The following is a 21,062-nucleotide window of genomic DNA, read 5'->3' on the forward strand; positions in this document are numbered from 1 at the left end:
AGAAACATCTGAATCTCCCCAGAGAAAGAGACGATCCAGAAAGGGATAGGTGTAACTCTACACTCTACAGGGCAACAGGTGGCACAGGATCATTAATAGTTTTATTAAAATCCAGAGGCTGAAGCAAGACAGGAGGAGAGAGTGAAGGATAAAATGCCTTGTCTGCAAAACTGAAATAAGCATTGATATGAAGGTGAGGTAATGATATGTGGGACCCATGGAGCAAAAGGAGGAGTGAGGAGGTAGCACTGACAGGTACCATATTTGCTCAAATATAAGATGACCCTGACTATAAGATGGACCCCCAATGATTAGATTCTATATATAGAAAACTTATAAATTTGTTATAATTTTCCAGGTATAGAATTTAATTTTAGTAGATTTGCCTTGAATTTGTCCCCCTCCCACTGCTACAGCAAGGAAAATAAACCGGGGGGGGGAGGGTCAAGTAGTCCCCTGGCCCTCTGCCCCCCAATTTCTTCCTCCTCTTCTTTCCTTCCCCCACTGTCAGACCCTGCTCTCCCTGAGCACATAAAAAAAAGAAGGAAAATTGAAAACATGGACTTTGTATTGTGGGTACCTATATCTTTAGCTCTTCAGAATTGATGCATTTACCTTTTTGGAAACTGTTGCAAGTTTTAGCACAGATAATTCATGAATACATTTTTAACCAGCATTTTGGCACATAAAAGGCTCATGCATTACCATATAGTTCATTGGGCCCTAGAAGCGTCAACCCTGTTTCAAACCATGGCGGCCCCATAGCTCAGCACTGCTCAGTATGTGGGTATATACTCCAGATACCTCCCACAAAGGACTCACCTGCTAATTAGCCCCCCTGCCACTCGTGGCTGGAATGGGTGTTCTTGCCATGAGTCCTGGGATGCTCCAAAATGTTATATGTGGGTGATGTGCAAGGCAGCCTTGTCTGGCTCCACCTCATGGAGGTCGGGGCCACACTAATCATATGTGACAGGCTGAGAAAGGGAGAAACAGAGGGATTCTGGATGAACTGTTTGGATCTCCTTTTGGTGATGTTTGCTAGACATTTAAGATGGGTGAAAACAGGAATAATTGGAAATGGGAAAAGCACAGCTCTGCTGCAGGGGTGAAGAGGAAGTCAAAATGTATTCAATGTAGTGGCTCACCATGACTTGGGAAAGAGTCAACACTGAGGGGGACTGAGTGCAATGGGCATTATCATGTATTTTATTTGGATGGGCTGTACTAACCTATTCTTGTGGTAGGTTTTCATCAGCATCTTAGTTTTTTGGCTCAGATCAAGTGTAGGGGACATCTGAATCTTAATACCTCTGAGCTTGGGCCTGCATGTAGGATGTCTGCAAATGGATTTGGGAGTAGCTGAAGTCCCAGGGTAAGTCTGGGATGGAGGATGCTCGCTGGTTGTAGCACCATACATGGCATTTAGAACAATTGAGTTCTGCCTGCTTAATTGATATGTTGGGGTTTTTTTGAATGATGGAGTTCTGCTCAGTTAGTATGATTTGGAACTGATTTGGCTAATTTGACCTGGAACATGAAATACATTATTTAAAAAACAAACAAACCTGGTCTTTTGGTTAAGATTAAATGTAGCAATTTTGAGACTAAAGGGAGGGTGTCAGAGCTGGCTCTGGTTCTTGTGATACCAACTTGGTACTGCAGTACCTCAGGCCTTGTGCCACTTCCCTGTGGAGGGAACACACACCTGTTTTTTTTAAGGGCAAAAAAAAGTTCCCATCAGCATGTCTGCCAAATTTTAGACATATGTTTTAGAGACATGCTCAGTGCTGGTTGCATTTAATCAACTTTATAGTTGGTTTCTATTACTGCGCACATGGTGCTTTTGGCAGCAGTTTAATGATAGACAATGTATTTAATGAAGTTTCCTTGTATGTAAATGTAAGACGAGGGGCTTTCTATCCCAAGCTGATGGGGGGGGGGGGGTTGGCACATCATCTTATATTTGAGTAGATACAGTATGTCTGTCTAGAATCTGCTTCAGGAAATAAGACTAAAACTGAGAAGACTGGGATAGGAATCTCTTTTCTGGGAGTCAGAAAACTACATCAAGGACAACATACCTGTTGGTGGCATTTGCTATAGTTTTCTTAGCCTTCCTAGGTATTTTCAATGTACATATGTTTGATGTATATATATCTAAACAATTAAACTGCATCTAAAAGGTGCAGCTGCTGCCTGCTTAAACAGCTGTAGCTCAACCCTCAATAACAAGTTCTAAATGAACTCAATTGACCAATTAATCTCACATGAAAATATTCAGTGGCAGCTAAGGTCAAAATTTGGTCCCATGGGGTGGTTGATGCCTCTGAGACTTGAAGTAGTCTCAAAGACAAGAATAAAACGGGAGAACACAAACACTATGATCACTCTAGGGATAAAAAAAAGAAAGCTGAAGGTGGCAGGAAGAAGGTATTACTGGGCACACCTACACGTTCAGTAATGCGCTGTAGTTACAGCACATTTAAGTTTATTCCTTGTAATAACAGGTACTAACTCAATGTGCAGTAGCACCAATACATGCCTTTTAAGTGATGCTAAAGTGCAGTAGATCTACTGTGCAATAGTGTATTAGCATGACTTCTGCCATGATGCATTAATGAGCAGTAGAATTCGTCTACTGCGCATTTAGCGTCTCATGTAGATGTACCCACTGAGTCTGAACATGCTTAAATGTAGATTAAAAGTAGCTATGGAAACAGAGTGGTAGTTTCTGAACTAGCTGTGGTGCTGCCAGATGTAGAAACAAGAATGACACAAACTACAAAGACAGTCAAAGGCAGCATGGCCAAGAACATAGTGTGATCAGCAAGTGAACCCTTCAGCCTTCTCCCAGCATGATTAAAACTTTTCTCTTAGACAGCCTTACTTGCAGAAGCAGTAGGGAGCAGAAACTACACAGCCAAGACAGCTGCTACACTTCAAAAATCTTCTACAGGGCTAAGTCAACTCTTCCATAATGTTTAATGGTGTCCATTAGGAAGGCCAATTTGAAGAACAGTTTCAAGACTCTGGTAAGTTTTGCTAGGGATACTGAAAATTCTGGAAGACACCACTGTCCAAGCAGGGTGCATACTGAATATATTGTGGCCATGGGGGTAGTAAGAGATACATTTATCTGTATCAGTTCATGATGAATGACAGCCAAGAGAGATTCATAGAGAGACAAGAAAACTACAGGTTTTAGAGTTGCCTTACTACATCCATCCCCACCACAAGAAAATTGTTTCTAAGGAATAATAATAGTAACAACAGCAGCAGCAACATCAACAATAATAATAAAACCCTAACAGATGCTTTATAAGAGTTTACCTTGGAAGTGGAATAACTCCAAAACCTGCTTCAGGCAATCTTCTTAAAGCTCACTTCAGCAGATGATTTGGGGCAATACAGAATGTCCTCTTACACAGGGAAGATGTTAGAACCAGAAGTGAAGATTGGCCCCAGAGCTCTAAACACTATTTGCTTGAAAGCTGGTAAGGACAGACTACAACTTAGAGGGAGATAGATGAAGGAAAGGGAACAGTCCTTTCCAAATTGCCAGATACTGCTCAGAACTCCTATAACTAGCTACTGCTGCCCCAGCTAACATCTGGGAGCACACAGAAAGAAGGGGGACACATCTCCATGGCCTCTCTTTTGACCTTGGGAATACCTCTGATAAAAGAAACTAACTCACTCACTCACTCACTCACTCACTCCTTATTGGGTGGCACTAGAGATGGACAATAAGGCAGGGCAGGCAGCTTCAGAAGCAGTCCCAATGACCAAAAAAAGTGATCCGGGGTCTATGACCCAGGGGTACATTCAGTCTCTTTATCTCAGGAGAATCCCGGGGCATGCACTCATAGCTGTTACAACACCCAGGGCTGCCTCCTGGGCCTAACTGCCTATTCCGGGTGCTCCTATGTGGAAGAAAGTAGATGGAGCTTATTTTGTTACCAGAGGTCTCAGGGATGGAGGCTATACTGATATGCCCAGGATGCACCTGAAAGGTCCTTTGCCCTTCCCACATACCTGCTTGAGAAGCAAGAACAATCCCAGGCTACAAAAAGATAGGACATAAGAAAGTACTGAAGGGAGAAAGCAGTGGCAAGTGGTTAGAACAGAGACTTCAGGCAAACAGATCAGATCCAGAGCACAATTCAGAATGGGAGTTCAGCGATCTAAGTGAGACACCCTACAGAAGTTGCAGCATGTCTCTGGAACCTGCAGTATCTCTTTCACTGGAGATTTTCAAAAAGAGACTGGATAGGCACACATCTGGGAGGATTAAGGAATAGCAAATCTTATACCTGTGCAGAGGGTTAGACCCTTGAGGGTCCTTCCAACTCTAATTCTCTCTTAAAGAGTAGGGATCCTAAACCAAGATTGGGAGTTTTCTAGGAGTCTCAAAGTCTTCTTGTTTTCATCTGTCCTGTGATCATCTCATCTTCCTTACACTGCCTGAAGCATGAGAAAGAAGGCCTCTAGCCTGCACTTCGGCAAAAAAGAACTGAATCATCAAGGGTCTTGCTGTCCTCTAGAAGTAAGAAAGCTTTCTGCTTCCTCACTCTTTTGTAAATGAAATTACCCAGATTAAATGGAATCATATCTGTAAAACAAAGAGAGAGTACAAGCAACCATACACCTTTTTATTTTCATTTGCTCTAGGATGACCAGAGATTACCCACCATGGATTTGCTTTGCTTCATTAACTGTGAATTGTGCAGCCATCTCTATGGAAAAAAATAAAAGCTCTATACGATATTCATATTTTTTGGCTACTATTCTTTTCAATTAAATACTCTTTGCATGACCATAATGAAATAACTAGCCCTCTTTGAATAATCCTATTCTAAAACATCAGGAAAGAGGGACTAACATTAATGCACTTACTGCTGCTTATGCATATAAGATCTCTGGTCCATGACCTGCCAGTTCCACATCAGGACATCTAGCCAACTAACATCACAGTAATGATGTTTTCTTCATGCAATTCCTTTATTTCATCATTAAAGACTAACCATAGGATTCTCACCACAGAACGCTAAACATGGCTCTTTTTGTATCTATTGTTGCCTAAGCAGTTTTTTTTTTTTTAATTCATTTTATTTTCTTGCCAGGATTAAGATTCCACAGTCATTGTTCCAAAAAAGGAGGCAAGGAAAACAGCTGCAGTGCCAATTAGTGGGGCTGAAAATGTGATATAATTGTTGTTTAAATGTCCTTAAATTGCCTGCTAATTACAATGTGCCGTCATAATTTTGTAGACTTCCAAAATAACTTCTTGTATTTAAGAACCAAGCCAACCATTTTTTTATTATGCATTTCTGCTTGGCCAGCAAATGATAGGTCTTTGAGGATAGGAAATATTTTTGTATTTAAAAGGTGAAATTGAAATAGCTTAAATTATAAATCTGCATCAAAATACTTTGTCAGTCAGCAATATAATTTAGAAGTGTTTGTTCCTGCATCTTGAATACTGAGTCTTGAAAGAGAAGTTTTAGCATAAGTAGGGCTTGAATGATAGGAAAAGAAGGAAACACTATAGTTTACTTTGCTGCCTTAGAATTTAGTTTTTAAACAGTGATGAGTGACTCTGGATTTCACATTGTCTGGGTGGTCAATCTGTGATGAATTCCAGAGAGACAGGTGCTCAGCACTCCCTGAACATCAATAATCGAGCACCTTTGAAAATGTAGGATGGATCTCTATTTTTGTGCGTGCGTGCTATACACACATCCACCTACATTTAACCTCTAAGCATAGCCTATAGGGAAGCCAGCCTTTTCAACACCCTGTCAGCATCCCTAACAAGAGAGGTGTGAGATTCAATTCTTTTGCCTATGTGAACATATATTAAACAAAAAACAAAGCACAATGAGCACGAAATATAAGCAAGCAAAATGTCCCCACAGCTTTTCCAAGGGGCCTCTGGTATCGAATGCCAGTGACATACCAGTTATTATAACCTCTAACATCCGTGGAAATGAGCCTTAATAAAACAAAGGTAAATAACACCTTTGTGAATATTGTTTTATGTTATTGCTTTCTATCTGCTAATTTTATTTTCCAATTCCTTGCCTCTGAAGCCTTGCTAGGTAAATAGCTCCTCTCTTTATAGCACTGATATATTATATGGGTGAATCCATGCTAAAGTGTAGTGAAATCAAAGCTAAACCAGCAATTCCACATCAGGGCTTGACGTTCTATTTACACAGTTGTGTGGCTACGCGTCTTCCTTGTCTCTTTTCATTTTGCTCTATCAGCATGCCTGGGAGATGGGCTCTTGCTGATATTATTATTCTGAGCTGTGTTTCTGAAACTGCATTTTCATTAGTCCCTTCTATACAGAAACTGATCTCCTGCAGCCCCATTCGGACCATGAATATAATACGGTGCCTTCCTCACAGCAGGAAATGCTGAAGATCAGTGAATGTGACACTAGCCCCTGGGACTCTTGGTATGCTCACCACCATGTACACACCTGCTTCATCCCTGGGCAGGGTCCAGCATTCCCACGCCCTGTTCTTTTGCATAGCAGCTCCAGTGCTCCAGGAATGCTGCTGGAAGGCTGCTGTTCATTGTTGTAATGCAAGAAATACAGAAACATTAGATAAGGAAGGGGGTCGCATAATTGATATAACTTCTCATTATAAATCATCCCCAAATAGCTGCTAAATTCACATGATCAAGGCTTTTTTCTTACTAAATAGATGGCAATGGCAACTTGAAGCTCAGCAGCACCTAACTGCAAGTAGCTTCACATCAAAATGAACCAGGGAGCAAAGTGCTGGCCAGCAGGAGCCTGGGTAGTCAAGTTGGATCTTTATACATGGTTTTCAACTGCTTCACTGCTGGGCCTTTATCCAGAACCCAGGCTGGCACATGGCACATCAATAACCAAATCAAAACTATCAAACATTTGTCTTTTCTCCTCAAGTCTATTTGAAAAAAGCTTGCAAGTTTTTTCCATCTAAACACACCTTCCCCCTCCCTGCCCAAGTGTTTTGTTAAAATCAGAAATGAAACTTTGCTTATTTTTATCATTATACCTTAAAAATTATTTTTATCTATCTTATGACTTTTAAAACATTTTGAAACAAAAAAAATCAAAGCGTTTCCTCTCAACTTTCCCACTTCCTTTCTCTAACTTTTTCAACTGAAAATATCATCTGACTTTGATCCCACGTAGTTTCAAAAACAACATTTTTCACCCAGATTTAGATAAGATCAGAAGACAAAGTCCCATTCAAGTCTCTGGCAGCGCATCCTCAGCAAAGAATAACATAGCTGTAAGTGAGGCAGGGCTCTTAGCTTAAGGCTCTTATGAGGTAGGGATGATTCTGTAGCAGAATAACTTACAGGTGGAGTAAGTCAAATATTTTGTGCTGATTAAATGTTTTTGGACAAAAAATGGATTTTTTTTAAAACTGTGGAATAAACTCTCTCCAGAGGTGGTACGATCATCTACCCAGACATCTTCAAGAAGAGAGTGGCTGGTCACCTCACTGCAGTCACCTGACCCCAGTTGTCTTTCCTGCCTAGTGCAGAGGGGCTGGACCCAATGATCTTGCGAGGTCCCTTCCAGCGCCTTACATCTATGAATCTATGAAAATATGCATGATAATACTCTTTCAACACAACAATAGAAAACAAAAACATGTACTTTACAACTTTCATCATTTGTTCCATTTATGTTAAAATAACAGTTTCCGTTATTTTTTCCATAGAAAAAAACAATATATTTTCACCAGAAAAATAATAAGCTTTCTTTGTATAAGCTCTGGGTAGGGTCATGGGTGGATCCAGAAGAAGAGTGAGTCAGGTGTCATCACACCTCCTTCAGCTGTGTAGCCCATGTGCAATGAGCTCTCTGAGCTCCTGGCTGCTCAGTGCAGGCTGCTGCTAGACCTCCGCCTGCACAGGGAGCTCTCTGACCTCATCACCTGGCTGATGTGGGCTCTTGGCAGAGCCATTGCTTTCATGTGGCTCAGGAGCTCAGGGGATGAACATTGCCACTGTTTTGCTCCATCATCCCTGGCCCCATGCTGAATTTGGGAGCAGGGTGGTGAAATGGCAAATAGCAGTAGTGCTCATGCCTGGGCTCCAGTGACAGTGGCTTTGGCAAGAACGCCCACTAACCAGAAGAAGAGCTCAGAGAGCTTTCTGCACAGGTAAAGCTCCAGCAGGAGCCCCACATTGACCAGCTGGAAGCTCAGGGAGCTCATTGCACATGTGAAGCATAGCAGAAAGGTAAGTGCAAATGCTCCACTGCACCCCCCACCCCCTGCATCCACCCCAGTGGAGGGTTAGTCAGGAAGAACACCAACCAAGTTTAGCTGTAACCAAGGTCTAGTGTTCATCCTTGTAAAACTGGGGAAAGGAGCTCAAAGTTTGTTTCTAGTATTTATGCCTTACGCAGGTATGCACATATAGCCATATACCCATCTCCACACCATGCCTGTGCTAACATGATAGTCTTTTCCTATGTACTTGGAATGGTTATTTATGCCTGAACAAAGCGAGTGTGAAGTAGGAGTAAAATAATCCCATGCCCAAATGGCAATGTTGCCTTCTAACTCTGGCTACACAAGTTGTAAGGCAATGCATTGCTCGTAATATCTTCCACATGGCCACTGCTTGGATCCTGCCTACAGTCCTTTGTGCACTTTCATGGCAGGGCTGCTTGTACTTAAGAATAACTAAGCCACAGAAACTGTTTACCTGATAGGAACTGAGTCAGTATGTAGCCTTAAGTCACCGAACTGCAGCCTCCTAACTTACCAGGCTGTGCAGCTGTTGCTGTAAGCACAAAGACTTCAAAAGTCCACCTGGAATAAGGACAGCTGGTTTATGTGAGTGCATCTGAATAATGTGCTCTGGATACTCTAGTGGTGCTGCAGGCAGAACAAACAACACGTTGCTGTCCCATCAGCCCAGAGCAAACACCAGTTACATTTCAAAGGAACAGCCTGGTATTTACAACTGATCCAACCTGAAATGAAATTCAAATTGGAAACAGCACCCCAGAAGAACATCTCTCTCTTCCCAAGGGTTTTGCTGATTTCTTGTGACCACAGCTTACTCTGCCCTGCTTTATGGAACCTACACGTCTGCCTGAACCTAAATCAAAAGGAGTCTGTACCACATAGTTTTATATATATATGGAAAGAGAAAGCGAGAGAGAGAGAGAAATGAATGAATCAATATATAGTGAAAACTAGAAGACTTTTGTGGATTCAGCTGCAAGCTTTGAAATACTTTGATTCCCTGCAGCCATCCCAGTAGGGTCAAATCAAGTCACCAGTCCTTCCAAGGTAGATAAACTTTGTTATACAAAGCTTAGTGTCTGGGTCAAAGAAGACACTGAAAATTAAGGGTCTGTCTGTTCTGAAGGGATATTAAAAGTTCCAGGGACCATTTTCTGAGTGGATGGATTTTCTTTTGTTGTTAGACAGTCTGCAACAGGCCAAAGGAGCTGGAAATGTGCTTGATATAAGCCAGCTGTGGATTTCCCCACTGTCGAGGAGATGTGGTCTGGCTGGTAGAAAAGTGAGGTCAGAGCGCTTTGCACTCTGGCAGTTCTTGATACATTCTCTGGCTCCTGGAATGCAGCGGTCCCTAAGGCTGCTCTAACTTACTTTGGAGCTAACAGCAGACATCACTGACTATCTGCACTATTGGCATGAACATGATATGGCATATAGAATTCTCAAAGGACAGTCCTGCCCCTCGAAAGCTTTCCTCTCTACAGAACAACCTCTCACCAGCTCTAATATTAATTGTCCTCCCTCCCTACCTTGGAAAAGTCAAGAACAGGTGAGGTATGAAGTGTGTACCTAATCTGATTTTATGGGTAGGGAGTGTATATGTGTGGGCATGTGCAAAACGCGTATGCGGTCAATGTATGTGCAGATAAATTATGGACTATTCTAGCACATTAAGCAAGTTTGTAACACCCCAAAAGCAATGACTACATTTGTAAAATGAAAGAGAACATCAGGCCAAATCTTCTCCATGTATCCATCCATTCCTAATGTGGCCTTCACCATGGGACCCCAGGTCACTACAGCAAGGCAGCTGTATTCATTAATTTAGTGCTTGTGAAAAGCCCCTGAGTAATTGTTCCTGGGGAATGAAACCCTTTCTTTTTTAAGCACAAAGCATGTAAGGCACAAGTAATGACTTCCCTAACTTCTCTGCGCTCACCTATTTTTCTCCCAAATATATCTCTGTCCTCATCATTTCATCTTTGGCACTTTTCCTAGGACTGCCAACAGCGGTGCCCAGTTAGTGCCAACAGCTATGACAAAAATCTGTGAGCTAGCAATTGGCTTGAGGCCAACAACTGATATCTAGCACATCAAGCCATTTCTTTACAAACAGATAAATAAGAAAAGTGATGGACATATTACTCAGACAGTTCTGCAGAGCTACTAGTGTGTGTATGAGCACGTCTTGTCAGCTATTTCAGCACAGAAACCAAAATATGCTTCACCTGATTTCGTGCTCTGAGACATTTGATTTTTCCTGGAGACAGCAATATAGACAATTAATAATATGAAAGGAATAATGCATATAAATATAAATTCAGTGGAATACAGATAGCTAAAGGGTCCACTAAGTAGTTCTAGCAATTTATGGTGTCCCTAGCATAATAGGCTGTTTTGATTTGGCAGTAAAACTCCATAGGGACAGATGAATCTTTATTGAGCCCCAGTTTCTTTTCAGTGAACAGATACACACCTTTTTAAAACATAACAGCCTAAGAGATGCCATAGAGTCAGGCTACAGGTTGCTTTAGTCCGGTCTGCTGCACCCCACAGTGTCATGGAACAGATTCTTAGGAAAAGTGTATTTATGTAGGGCCTATCCAGACTAATCTGTCCCCATTCCCTCTTCCCTTAAAACTGTCAGCTATTAGAGGCCCAGGAAATCCTCTTTTGGAATTAATGCCAGTTGCTATAATGCTTAATACCCACTGACGGACCTAATCAGTGGGTATCGCACCTGTCTGATCCTCTTTTGAACCCAGTTCTATTGTCCACCTGTATAATGTCTCGCAGATGCATTTTAGTACTGAGGCAGCACAAAATGTAAGAAGTGATGTGGCATCTTTCCATGTTAGTCAAAGGCCATAGACAGGTGTTTATTGCTGTGGGTAAAAAATTCACCGAAATTCTTACTGCTAGAAAAATAGCCTGGGGAACTGGAGCTGTGGCTGGGCTGCTCCTTGGGTCACCCCAACCCTTTGGACACCCCAAAAATTAACGGCCTGCCCTTCCCCCTGCTGAGGAAGCAGCAGCTGCCACAGGCAGCCCAAGGAGAATGAGAAGTATCCCCCTCATCCTACCAATCATCTAACTGACAGCAGATGGTGGGGAGGAAGAGGAGAGTAGGAGTGTATTCTCCTGTGGTTGAAAACCTTCTCATTCCCACAACAGAAGAATAGCCCCTTCTCCTTGCACTCCTCCCGGATGACCGGGGAGAATATGGGGTGAGGCAGGGCAGGGGCATTCTGTTGCAGTGGCAAAGCTCAGGGAGCCTTGCTGCCAGGGTGTGGCAGCCTGTTTTACCCCACAGTTTTCTCCCTGCCCAGAAATGGGCAGGAAGCAACAGATGCCTTTTCCTTCCCTCTCTAACTGGTCTCCAAGGTGTCCCTCCCCCTGTTGTTTCAATGTCCCTGGTCTGGGGGAGATGTGGGGAGCATTCCTCAACAACTCTTCCCAATCCTGGGAGTAGCAGAACTGCTGCAGCTCCCCTTGCCTTCTCCAGATTGGGATCACCCCAGTCTCAGGAAAGCACAGGGAACATTTCTCTGCTCCTCAAGTCATCCAGGCCTGCATGGGAGTGGAGCTGTGGGGAAGCATGCAAGTGCTTGTGCCTGAAGGAGATACTCTCTTGCAGGGTAGATCTTATTCACTGAATGAGGAAGATCTTTCTCTCAAATGAGTCATGTTTCCTGCAGCAGAAATGTAATGAAAACTTGTATGCTCTTAGTTCCTACCAGGAGAGGAGGGATTCTGGTAAAAACCAAATCCTTGTGTGTGGCCAAAGTGTTGCTTCTATCTTTGATGATCAATCTCTATTTATCTAATAGATCTGATTTATCTAATTGTGATAAGCTGGAAGGAATAAAAAACACCCAAAGGGAAAAGTCTTTTCTGTTCTACTCTGCAGTCTGTTTTGTATGGGGAAAATAATGGCTCAGTCTCTTCCATTTCCGTCAGTCAGCTGCTTCAGGGCAGAGACAGAAGTGACATTTTTCATGCGATTCAGCCCCTGAAAGCACTCTACAGCTGTGTCATAACACACATGTACAGCTGCAGAGTGCTTTTAAAATGGCCAGCCACACGAAAAAGTAATCCTTGTTAAATCAGGTAATAAATGATGGTGTTCTAAATTAGAGTGCCTTAGGGAACTTGTATACATTTCCCTACAAGGTTTACCTGTCATGCCCCGGTCAGCCAGAGAGATGAAGCAGAGTCTCCTCCCTGTACAGCCAGAGAGTGAGGGGGAGAGCCAAACACTTGGCCAGCCAGCTAGCTGCCTCTGTGCTGTCAGGGGTGATCGAGCCAATGATCAGGGCTTGGGGGGCCCTGGTGGGGTCCCCACCCAGGGAAATGTTCTCCAGTGCCTGATGGCACCACTGGGGAGGGGGGCTGAAAACCTCACTAAGAGACTCTCCCCACACAGGGGAATGCCGCACTGACAGCCAGGTGGTGGCTTCTGGACCATGGCAGGATGACAAAGTGGGTGACAGCCCTTCCTGCCTCCTGGCCTCTGCCAATGCATGGAAACACTGAACCCCCATGTACAGGAGCATGTATTAGGTTTCAACACACTGTAACTTTAAGTGCTTTGTGTAAAGTGCAAAAAGTTACACTGTGATTGAGGTGCCCTTTATAACTTCTGTAAGCACCCTTAGTCAGTGGAGATAAACGTATATTAGAAGTGTGACCAAGTGAAAAAAGCACTGGATTGGGCATTAGGGGTGTGCGAAGCAGGCCCTAATCGATTTGGATTCGGCCCAAATCAGGGACAGTAATTCGATTTGTTGATTCAGATCACTGTTCCTGATTTGATTCGGCAGAATCCAAAACTAAAGATTTGATGCTGATTCTGAGAATCAGCGATTCGGACATAGACACAGCTTTAAATTTTTTTTCTACGTACGTCCAGGTACCAGCCTGGCTTGTGATCGCTGCAGTGCTGGGGTGCACGGAGCATCTCACAGGAGTGCGGGGGGCCCTCCACGTGCATGGTGGTGAACCAAGACAGTGTACCGAGATGCTGGGGGTGTCTGGTTTATCTTAAACCAGCAAGGGGTCTGGGACAGACATTGCATAAACTGGTTTGAGCCAAATCACAATACTACATTCAACCAGGTTTATCTTAAACCTGTTTCAGCCATTTTCAAACTGGTTTATGTGCAATGAACATCTGTTATTTTACAGGTTTAAACCAGTTTCTGATCATTTAAACTAGTTTATGTGTAATGTCTGTCCCTAGCCTCAGTCTTTCTGTATCTTAGTTCCCTCTCCCACCATTTGCTTTTTTTCTCTAATTATAATGAAGGCTCTTCAGGGCAAGGGCTGTCTCATGCTCCTCCACAGTCCTAGTCTGAATTTCCTCCTCTAGGAACTACTGTTAAACAAAATAATAATAGTAACTGGTGCAAGTAATGGGAATAACTGGGTCTCACATATTTCTGGGAGCATCAGATGAACCTACCTAAATATAGCACATGTGTTGCTATGAAATACCTAATTCCAAATCAACATTTTCCATGAAAAATTGAACCAGCAGAGAAGCCAACAATTAAAAGGAATAGACTAAAAGGGACTGTAGAAAGCAGGCATGTCAAACTTATCTGACTCAGTGGGCTGGATGAGAGGTGTGGGGCCAGTCTCTAGGCCAGGTTGAGCCCATGGACACCCTCTCCTTTTCCACAGCATACCTGATCCAGCAGCCACTCCTGTGAACCTTGGACCCATTCTACATGCAGCATGGATCCTCAACCTGCTGCAGCAGGTGTCACATGCAGCATAGCATGGGTCCTACACCAGCTGGAATGGCCACCAGTCAGGTACACTGGGGGAGGGGGAAGGGAAGTGCCTGTGTGCCTGATCTGGCCCACAGACCAGTCCCATGCTATGGGCACATGCCATGCCCCATGAAGATCTAATCAAACCCAGTGGGCAGCATCAGGGGCCAGATGGCAAAGCTCCACGTGGCTGGGTGTGGCTCATGGGTCACATATTTGACTCTTTGGGCATCTCAGCTCAAGTTCCAGCCACAGTGCCAAGGGAATGTGAATTCAGTACACTGTCACAGCCCATTGTTACAGTTGTTTTGTGAATATGATCAAAGTATTCTGTCTTATTACATTAAATATCCCTCCTGTTGAAATAATTGCTATTACTCTGAGTGGCAGAATTAAGAAAGGCATCCAAACAGAATTAGAAATTTATTATACCCTGTTTTCTTTAGCTATGACATAGAAATAGGTGTATGAGAGTATTTTTATTATGAATACTTTATAATAATGCTGCATGAGTGTCAGTCTGGTATGAAAGTAGACAGAAGGGTAGACTGCATATTTCTGCCCTCCTATCTATCCCTTTCAATCTCTCTTACTTTCCTCATGGCTGGCCTCCAGTCTTTCCATCTCCAGTATGAGATTCCAGGCATTTTCCAGTCAGTGACAGCTTTGTAACACTTGGTATTGCATACCATTTCCTAGCTCGGTGATTCTCAACCTTTTTAGGCTCAAGGAACCTCTCAGATGCAAGACACCCCTCAGAAAACGTTAGCTTTTAGTTTTGACATATTTTAATACAGAAATATAATAGAGCAATGTTTCTGTTGCAAAGAACTCAAAAAGCCCACAAGTCAGAATTTTTTTAATGCTATGGATTCCTAGTTGAAATCTCTGATTTTATCTTGTGAATCATGTTTGCACACCTAACAGTGCTAACAGTATGTGGCATCCCATGGATCTCAAAATGTTCCAGGGCACTATGGCACCCTTGTTGAGAATCATTATCCTGGCTACTGTAATACTAGCCTGTGTAGGGTCAAGATGCTGACCTTACTTTCATGCGGTAGTACCTAGCTAAGCTGCTGAGTCAGAGTCAGCCTTTTTGTACGCTGCTGTAAAACTACAGCTTGGAACTGTTTAAAGGATGGGGAAGTGGGAGTAAAGACACAACATGGTTGTGATTTGTGATTGCGATATCTCCACTAGGAGAAAAAGCACAAAAGAAAGTTGATGAGCGACGCTCTTAGCAACTCCCCCTCACCCCCCTCCCAGACCATATACTACATAACCATCTTTCCCATCCTGTTTTATACAGTAATCAAAGGATATTCTGAGCCTCTCAAAATGCTATCAGCCCTCATTGAGAATGAAATAGAGCACATCTCTTCTGAAGCCTTTACAGAAGTAATCATTATGGCATGCTGGCCTGAACAGGGTGCTCTTACAGACAAAGATGGTTTTTAAAAAAAAATTAAAAAGCCTTCCTAAAATCTGAATAGAAACTTGATGATAATCTCCCAATGTTATTATGCAGGGGGAAAAGAAACCCATAATTGTGCACTCTGGTCTCTTAAAGTAAAGAATAGGCTTCTTGATGAGATGCTGGGATGATTTAGAGCAAGGCTGGGAGTCTGGTGGCAATAATACTTTAAAAGAAATAACCATCCATCTGATTTGGATAAAATAATCATTGACATTCTAAATCTAAACTTCCTCTATGTTCCCTCCCACCTCTCCCCACCATTTCACTTCTTTTTATAGCTCTTTTTTTTTTCATCAGCAGCTTTAACAAATAAGGCAGCATCTTTACATAAGCTACTGAAAGGCATTTAGACTATGTAGTATTTGCCCACATTTAAAAGATAGTCTGAGGGTGTAATTGCTGGCCAGACTACATCTCCCAGGATACTCCATGATTTCCTCTCTTGCTGAACTGTTATATTCATCATAGGAGTCCAATGGCCTGCATGCATCATGTAAACTGTAGTCTGGTTCAGAAGTGGAGAACAGAAGCATAAAGAACTCAGACTGCAGCTCCTGCCAGTCATCCTGGTGGCGTTTTCCAAATCTGTATTGTTTGGCTTTCAGTTGCAATGCAACATCTCTGCTTTCAGAAGTTCTTTTTTCTAGATAAAAGGTCAAAAATTTCCATAGAAAGACACTTTTTTACTAAAAATATTCTTTTAATCACTTATTGCTTTCAAAGGGAAATGTTTAACCCTCCCTAATAATAATTTCCTAATGTGTAGTCTATAGTCTGATCTTCCAATTATGCAAAGTGTTTTTTTTTGCTTTTTTCAAGAATGCCTCATCAATGCAGTTCAGATGTATTTGGTACTTTACTGCTTTTATATCCATTGGCCTTTTTAGGGTAACAGAAGATTAAGTGGATCAGCTGCAAGCTCTTTTTATTAGGAGACCCAGAATAGTCTGGACCCAGAATGGGTTTCCACTACCCATGGATAAGGCAAATGCAGCTTGATTTTAGGCTGGTTGTCACTGAAGCTCAGTAAATGTATGTGTCATACAGTAATATCCATTGACAAGTCTCCTGAACTGCTCATTTCCTTTGGAGGGAGACTATCAATTAACTATTAATTCTTACTGAAGAGGTGTCAACCTGCTTCAAGACTGGAGCACAACCAGTTGATCCCAAGTATATTCAAGTGATAGTAAACTAACGTCCAAATCAAGACCCCTGAATAAACATTCCCCCTGATCCTAAATGTTAAGAAAATGTAACTCTAGCTATAACCTATGCATTTTAGGACTAAGTATACAAAAAATAAAAGAATGAGGGTGTCAAGATTCCCACTGTAGAGCAAATCTTGAATGATGCTCTTAACTAGACCTTCAACAGCTATAAGGCAAGTTAAGGCCTGGCTGCTGACACTCTTCCTCACCATAACGACTGCCTTACTGCAAAAGCAAAACTGTTGATTTCATTTGGGCAGCTATATAATAAAGCACTATGTGTTACATGGCTAAATAATCTGGTGTTTTAAAAGGGATATAGGTTGTAGCCGTATTGGTCTGAGGCAAAAGGAATCAGAACTCATGGTAAAAGTAATATCTTTTATTAGGTCAACTAGATATTTGCAAAAAAGTCTTTATTTGCAAGCTTTCTGGCACACACCCTTCTCCTAAAAAAATTACAACCTTTTCATTCTCCTATACCTGAAGAAGGGTGTGTGCGCCCAAAAGCTTGAAAATAAAGACACTTTTTTTTGCAAATATCTAGGTGTTTTAAAAGAGTATTCTGTAATAGCAAGGTATCAGAGAATATATGCTTTTTTGATCCTTGGCTATGAAATCCCCTTTGCTCATTTCTATCAGAAATGTAATACATTTTAGAGATATATTATCAAAAATATCTTTTATTAAACATGGTCCTTCCTTGTGTAAATCAGTAAAACAGAAATAATTTCCAATCTCATATATACTACATCATAAATTATGCTTTTTAGTGATTGTATCTCTTCAATCTTGAACAATGTAAATGGGCATGTCACATCCAATCTCTGTTTATAGTTAGGCTCATTTCCCTTAAAACAAGAGTTTGGTGGTATTTGGATTTCCAACACAAGAGCTATACTCAGCCATGTCATGGGACATTTCTCATAAATATTTCTGCTACATACTGCCTGGCCGTACCTAGTAACTAATCTATCCAAAATGTCTAATACAAAAGGCATAATGGAGAAAGAGCAGAAGGCCATTATAGCAAACCATGAACACACTTTAGAAAACAAGTGAAAGTACTAAAAGTAAATTAAGAGGTGATTCTTAAGAATATTCTGGTGAGCAACTGATTTTCAATTTTAATATTGGTAGAGTAAAATATTAGCACCACTAGTTATGAACAAAGTAGAAAAAATCCTAGAACATTATGATTTAATGAAAAGAGTTCATGATGGATTCATAAAAAGACTGATTATTCCTAACAAATCAAGTGTTTTATGAAGAAGCAAGAGAGCTAGTGGCAGGACACTGTCGGTACAATTTTGCTGATTTTTAAAAAAGCCTTTGATACAATATCTTATTAATCTACCAGTTTATGAGTTATGGTAGAGGAGATGTATGTCAGCACTTTTGTGCATAAAAAAGTGACAGAAAGGTAAAAGGATCAGTATTAAGACATTAGGATAACTTTTGATCACCTATTTTGATTACAAGATCTTAGCCAAAGGAATTCAAGAAACAGGAAGCAAAGTTAAGAAAACTAACTATTAAGTAGCATAAAAAATCCCAAAATATTAAATGGTGAATGGATCAGAAAGCTCTTGTGAAGCAATGGAAATGGATCTGGCAGCAAACACACTGAGGAAAAGTATTGACAGTTCTGGTCACTTGATGACGGAGATATTATAGAAATAGAGTAGCTTACAAATAGCAAAAAAATCCAACTGAAATAAAAAAAGACTATTTCATAGATGTCATAGATTTCATAGACATTAGGGCTGGAAGGGACCTCACAAGATCATCGGGTCCAGCCCCCTACCCAAAAGGCAGGAAGTCAGCTGGGGTCTGATGATCCCAGCAAGGTAAGCATCCAAGCGCAACTTGAACTTGACCAGAGTAGATGCTTGTACCACTTTTGAGGGGGCCTGTTTCACACTCTGGAGACTCGGACAGTAAAGAAGTTTTTCCTTATGTCCAGTCTAAAATGTTCTTCCAGCAGTTTGTGACCGTTGGACCTAGTCTTTCCTAGGGGAGCCCTAGTGAACAGACATTCTCCCAGGTCCTGATTTATACCCCAATGTACATATAGGCTGCCACCATGTCCCCTCTGAGCCTATGCTTTTCCAAGCTGAAGAGTCCCATGTCTCTCAGCCCCTCCACATAAGGCCTCCTCTCTTGACCTCTGATCATGCATGTGGCTCTCCTTTGGACTCTCTTGAGCTTCTTCACGTCCTTTTTGAAGTGTGGAGCCCAGAACTGGATGCAATACTCCAGCTGCAGCCTCACCAAGGTTGAGTAAGGCAGAATGACATCTTGGGTCTTGTTTGAGATGCATCAGTAGAAGCAAGCCAGGGTTTTATTTGCTTTGCCAGCTGCAGCATTGCATTGGTGGCTCACATTCATCTTGTGGTCAAGATGCAGTTCTACTCCCAACAGTAAGTATTTACACATGGCACCATTTTGCTCAGCAAATCTGCTCCCTAACCAGAAGAGAGTTCTGATATTGGGCAGCTTTTTCATCTATCAGGAAAAATGGTATTTATAGTATCCAATGACTGGAAACTGAAGCTAGACAAATTTCAGCTTGAAAAAATGGAGCTAACCACTTTCAGACTGAGAATAAAGCAGGATTCTTTAAACTGCGAGGATAAATGCCCCCTGGAATAATTTATCTAAGGCTGCAATGGATTCTCTATCACTAACAGTCATTAAATAAAGACAGGATATTTTTCTAAAAGATACGCTGTAGCTCAAACACTAGTTATAGTTTTGATGCAGAAATTAACGGGCAGGTTTCTCTGGGCTGTGCTATGTCTAGATTATCATAATTATTCTTCTTAATCTTAAGAAAAGGTACACATACAGCCATGTCTGCTATCAGCCCCACAGAGCCAACACGCATGTAGGAGGAAGGGCTGGATTCTATTCTGGCTCATATGTCATGAGCCAAAATATTTACTGTATTCACCTATTCACTGCAAAAAACCACAAGCCGAGAGTTTACTTAAGGGCACTGTAATACAGGCATCCTAATGGTTATGAAAACCTCAGGATGAAGGCTGACAATCTGTTTCTTATCTCCTCCTAGTTTAGACCTGACTCCATGACTCCTCAGCAACAACCACATCCCTCTGCCTTTTGTGCTTATGAAGGCCAACATGATGTGAGATTCTAGCTGAGGATCTCACCATGACTCATCTTCCCCTGGCAGAGGTTGCAACTGGCTGCATACAGAATCTGCTTACTCCTACAAGCATAGCTATAAAGTTGAATAGCCCACAGAGGGACTTAAGGCAGATTTTTATTCCCATTGTACCCCAGAACACGTCTGTAGTACAAATGGTATTCTATCCCCAAGACTCCAGAGAAGGAGAAAATATATTATAGATGCTTTGGAGAGTATGACTCAAGGGGAAGGCTATTTTCTCAGTTATGAATGTTATTATGACCCAGATCCTATAAGCACCCTACACTTTGTTTGAGAATTTTTCTCATTTGTGTATGTGGGATTTTTTTTTTACAACACCCATACCACCATTTGTGTGATTATCATATTTTAAAGGCAGTTTTAAAATTTGTGTGTACTTACATAGTCCTTACAATTACAGTGCGTTTAATTACATGGTTAATGCTTGTCATTAAGTGATTGTAAGGGATAATTAAATGTAAAACAATGTGAAAAATTCTTCTTAAACTTCGGAACTAAACCATAGAACCACAGTATGTTTTTTGTTGTATAAATCCTGCTCTGCCATATGCTGGCAGTTATGTTAGATACATATCTTTCCAACTGCCATGTTGTTTAATACTAGTGAGCCTTTTGGATTAGACTTTAAAGAAAGAGGTAGAGTCATAGTCTGTCTAGAAATTATTGACTTTGGGCAGAATCCCTCTCTCCATGGTCTTATCACCTGGCCAAACTTTCAATGAATGACTAGAAAACCAGCACCACCACAGCAAAACAGAACCCACTGGGCCAGATCTTCAGGTGGTGTCATTTAATGTATCACTATGCTTACAATACATGATTTTAAAATAGGGACCATAATTTGTTTCTACTTGGTAGAATGGTCTACACAAAAGTTCCCACTTCCTTCCACATTTTCCTTCCCCAATACAGTTGTATTGCACACAAGTCGGTTGCTGCCTTCCATGCTCCCAAATGGCTACATTTCAAAGGCCCTGTATACCTCTGTGTGCATATTAGACAGAAAAAATGTGAACAGTAGCCCTTTATTACAGAAAATAGCAGCTCCACTCCCAGCATGGAGAGTGGAAAAAGAGAGGAGGAGTGTCTCCACAGGTACTGATAAGCTCATGTTAATTTGCT

At 41.7% G+C, this 21,062-nt stretch overlaps 1 protein-coding gene across 10 annotated transcripts in view; it reads right to left on the reverse strand.

Moving 5' to 3' along the window:
- ERBB4 (erb-b2 receptor tyrosine kinase 4) overlaps nt 1-21,062 on the reverse strand; it is a 1,202,068-nt gene that overhangs the window by 16,938 nt on the left and 1,164,068 nt on the right. For 4 of the 10 annotated variants that reach the window (XM_059727130.1, XM_059727132.1, XM_059727129.1 and 1 more), the window contains one exon: nt 6,491-6,580. The exons of the other annotated variants lie outside the window; for them this stretch is intronic. In XM_059727130.1, the coding sequence (XP_059583113.1) occupies nt 6,491-6,580 (90 nt within the window). The remainder of the gene's footprint in view (nt 1-6,490; nt 6,581-21,062) is intronic. 10 annotated transcript variants of the gene reach the window in all.

Source organism: Alligator mississippiensis, chromosome 4 (assembly GCF_030867095.1).
Source record: "Alligator mississippiensis isolate rAllMis1 chromosome 4, rAllMis1, whole genome shotgun sequence".
In the NCBI taxonomy this organism is placed as follows: domain Eukaryota; kingdom Metazoa; phylum Chordata; order Crocodylia; family Alligatoridae; genus Alligator; species Alligator mississippiensis.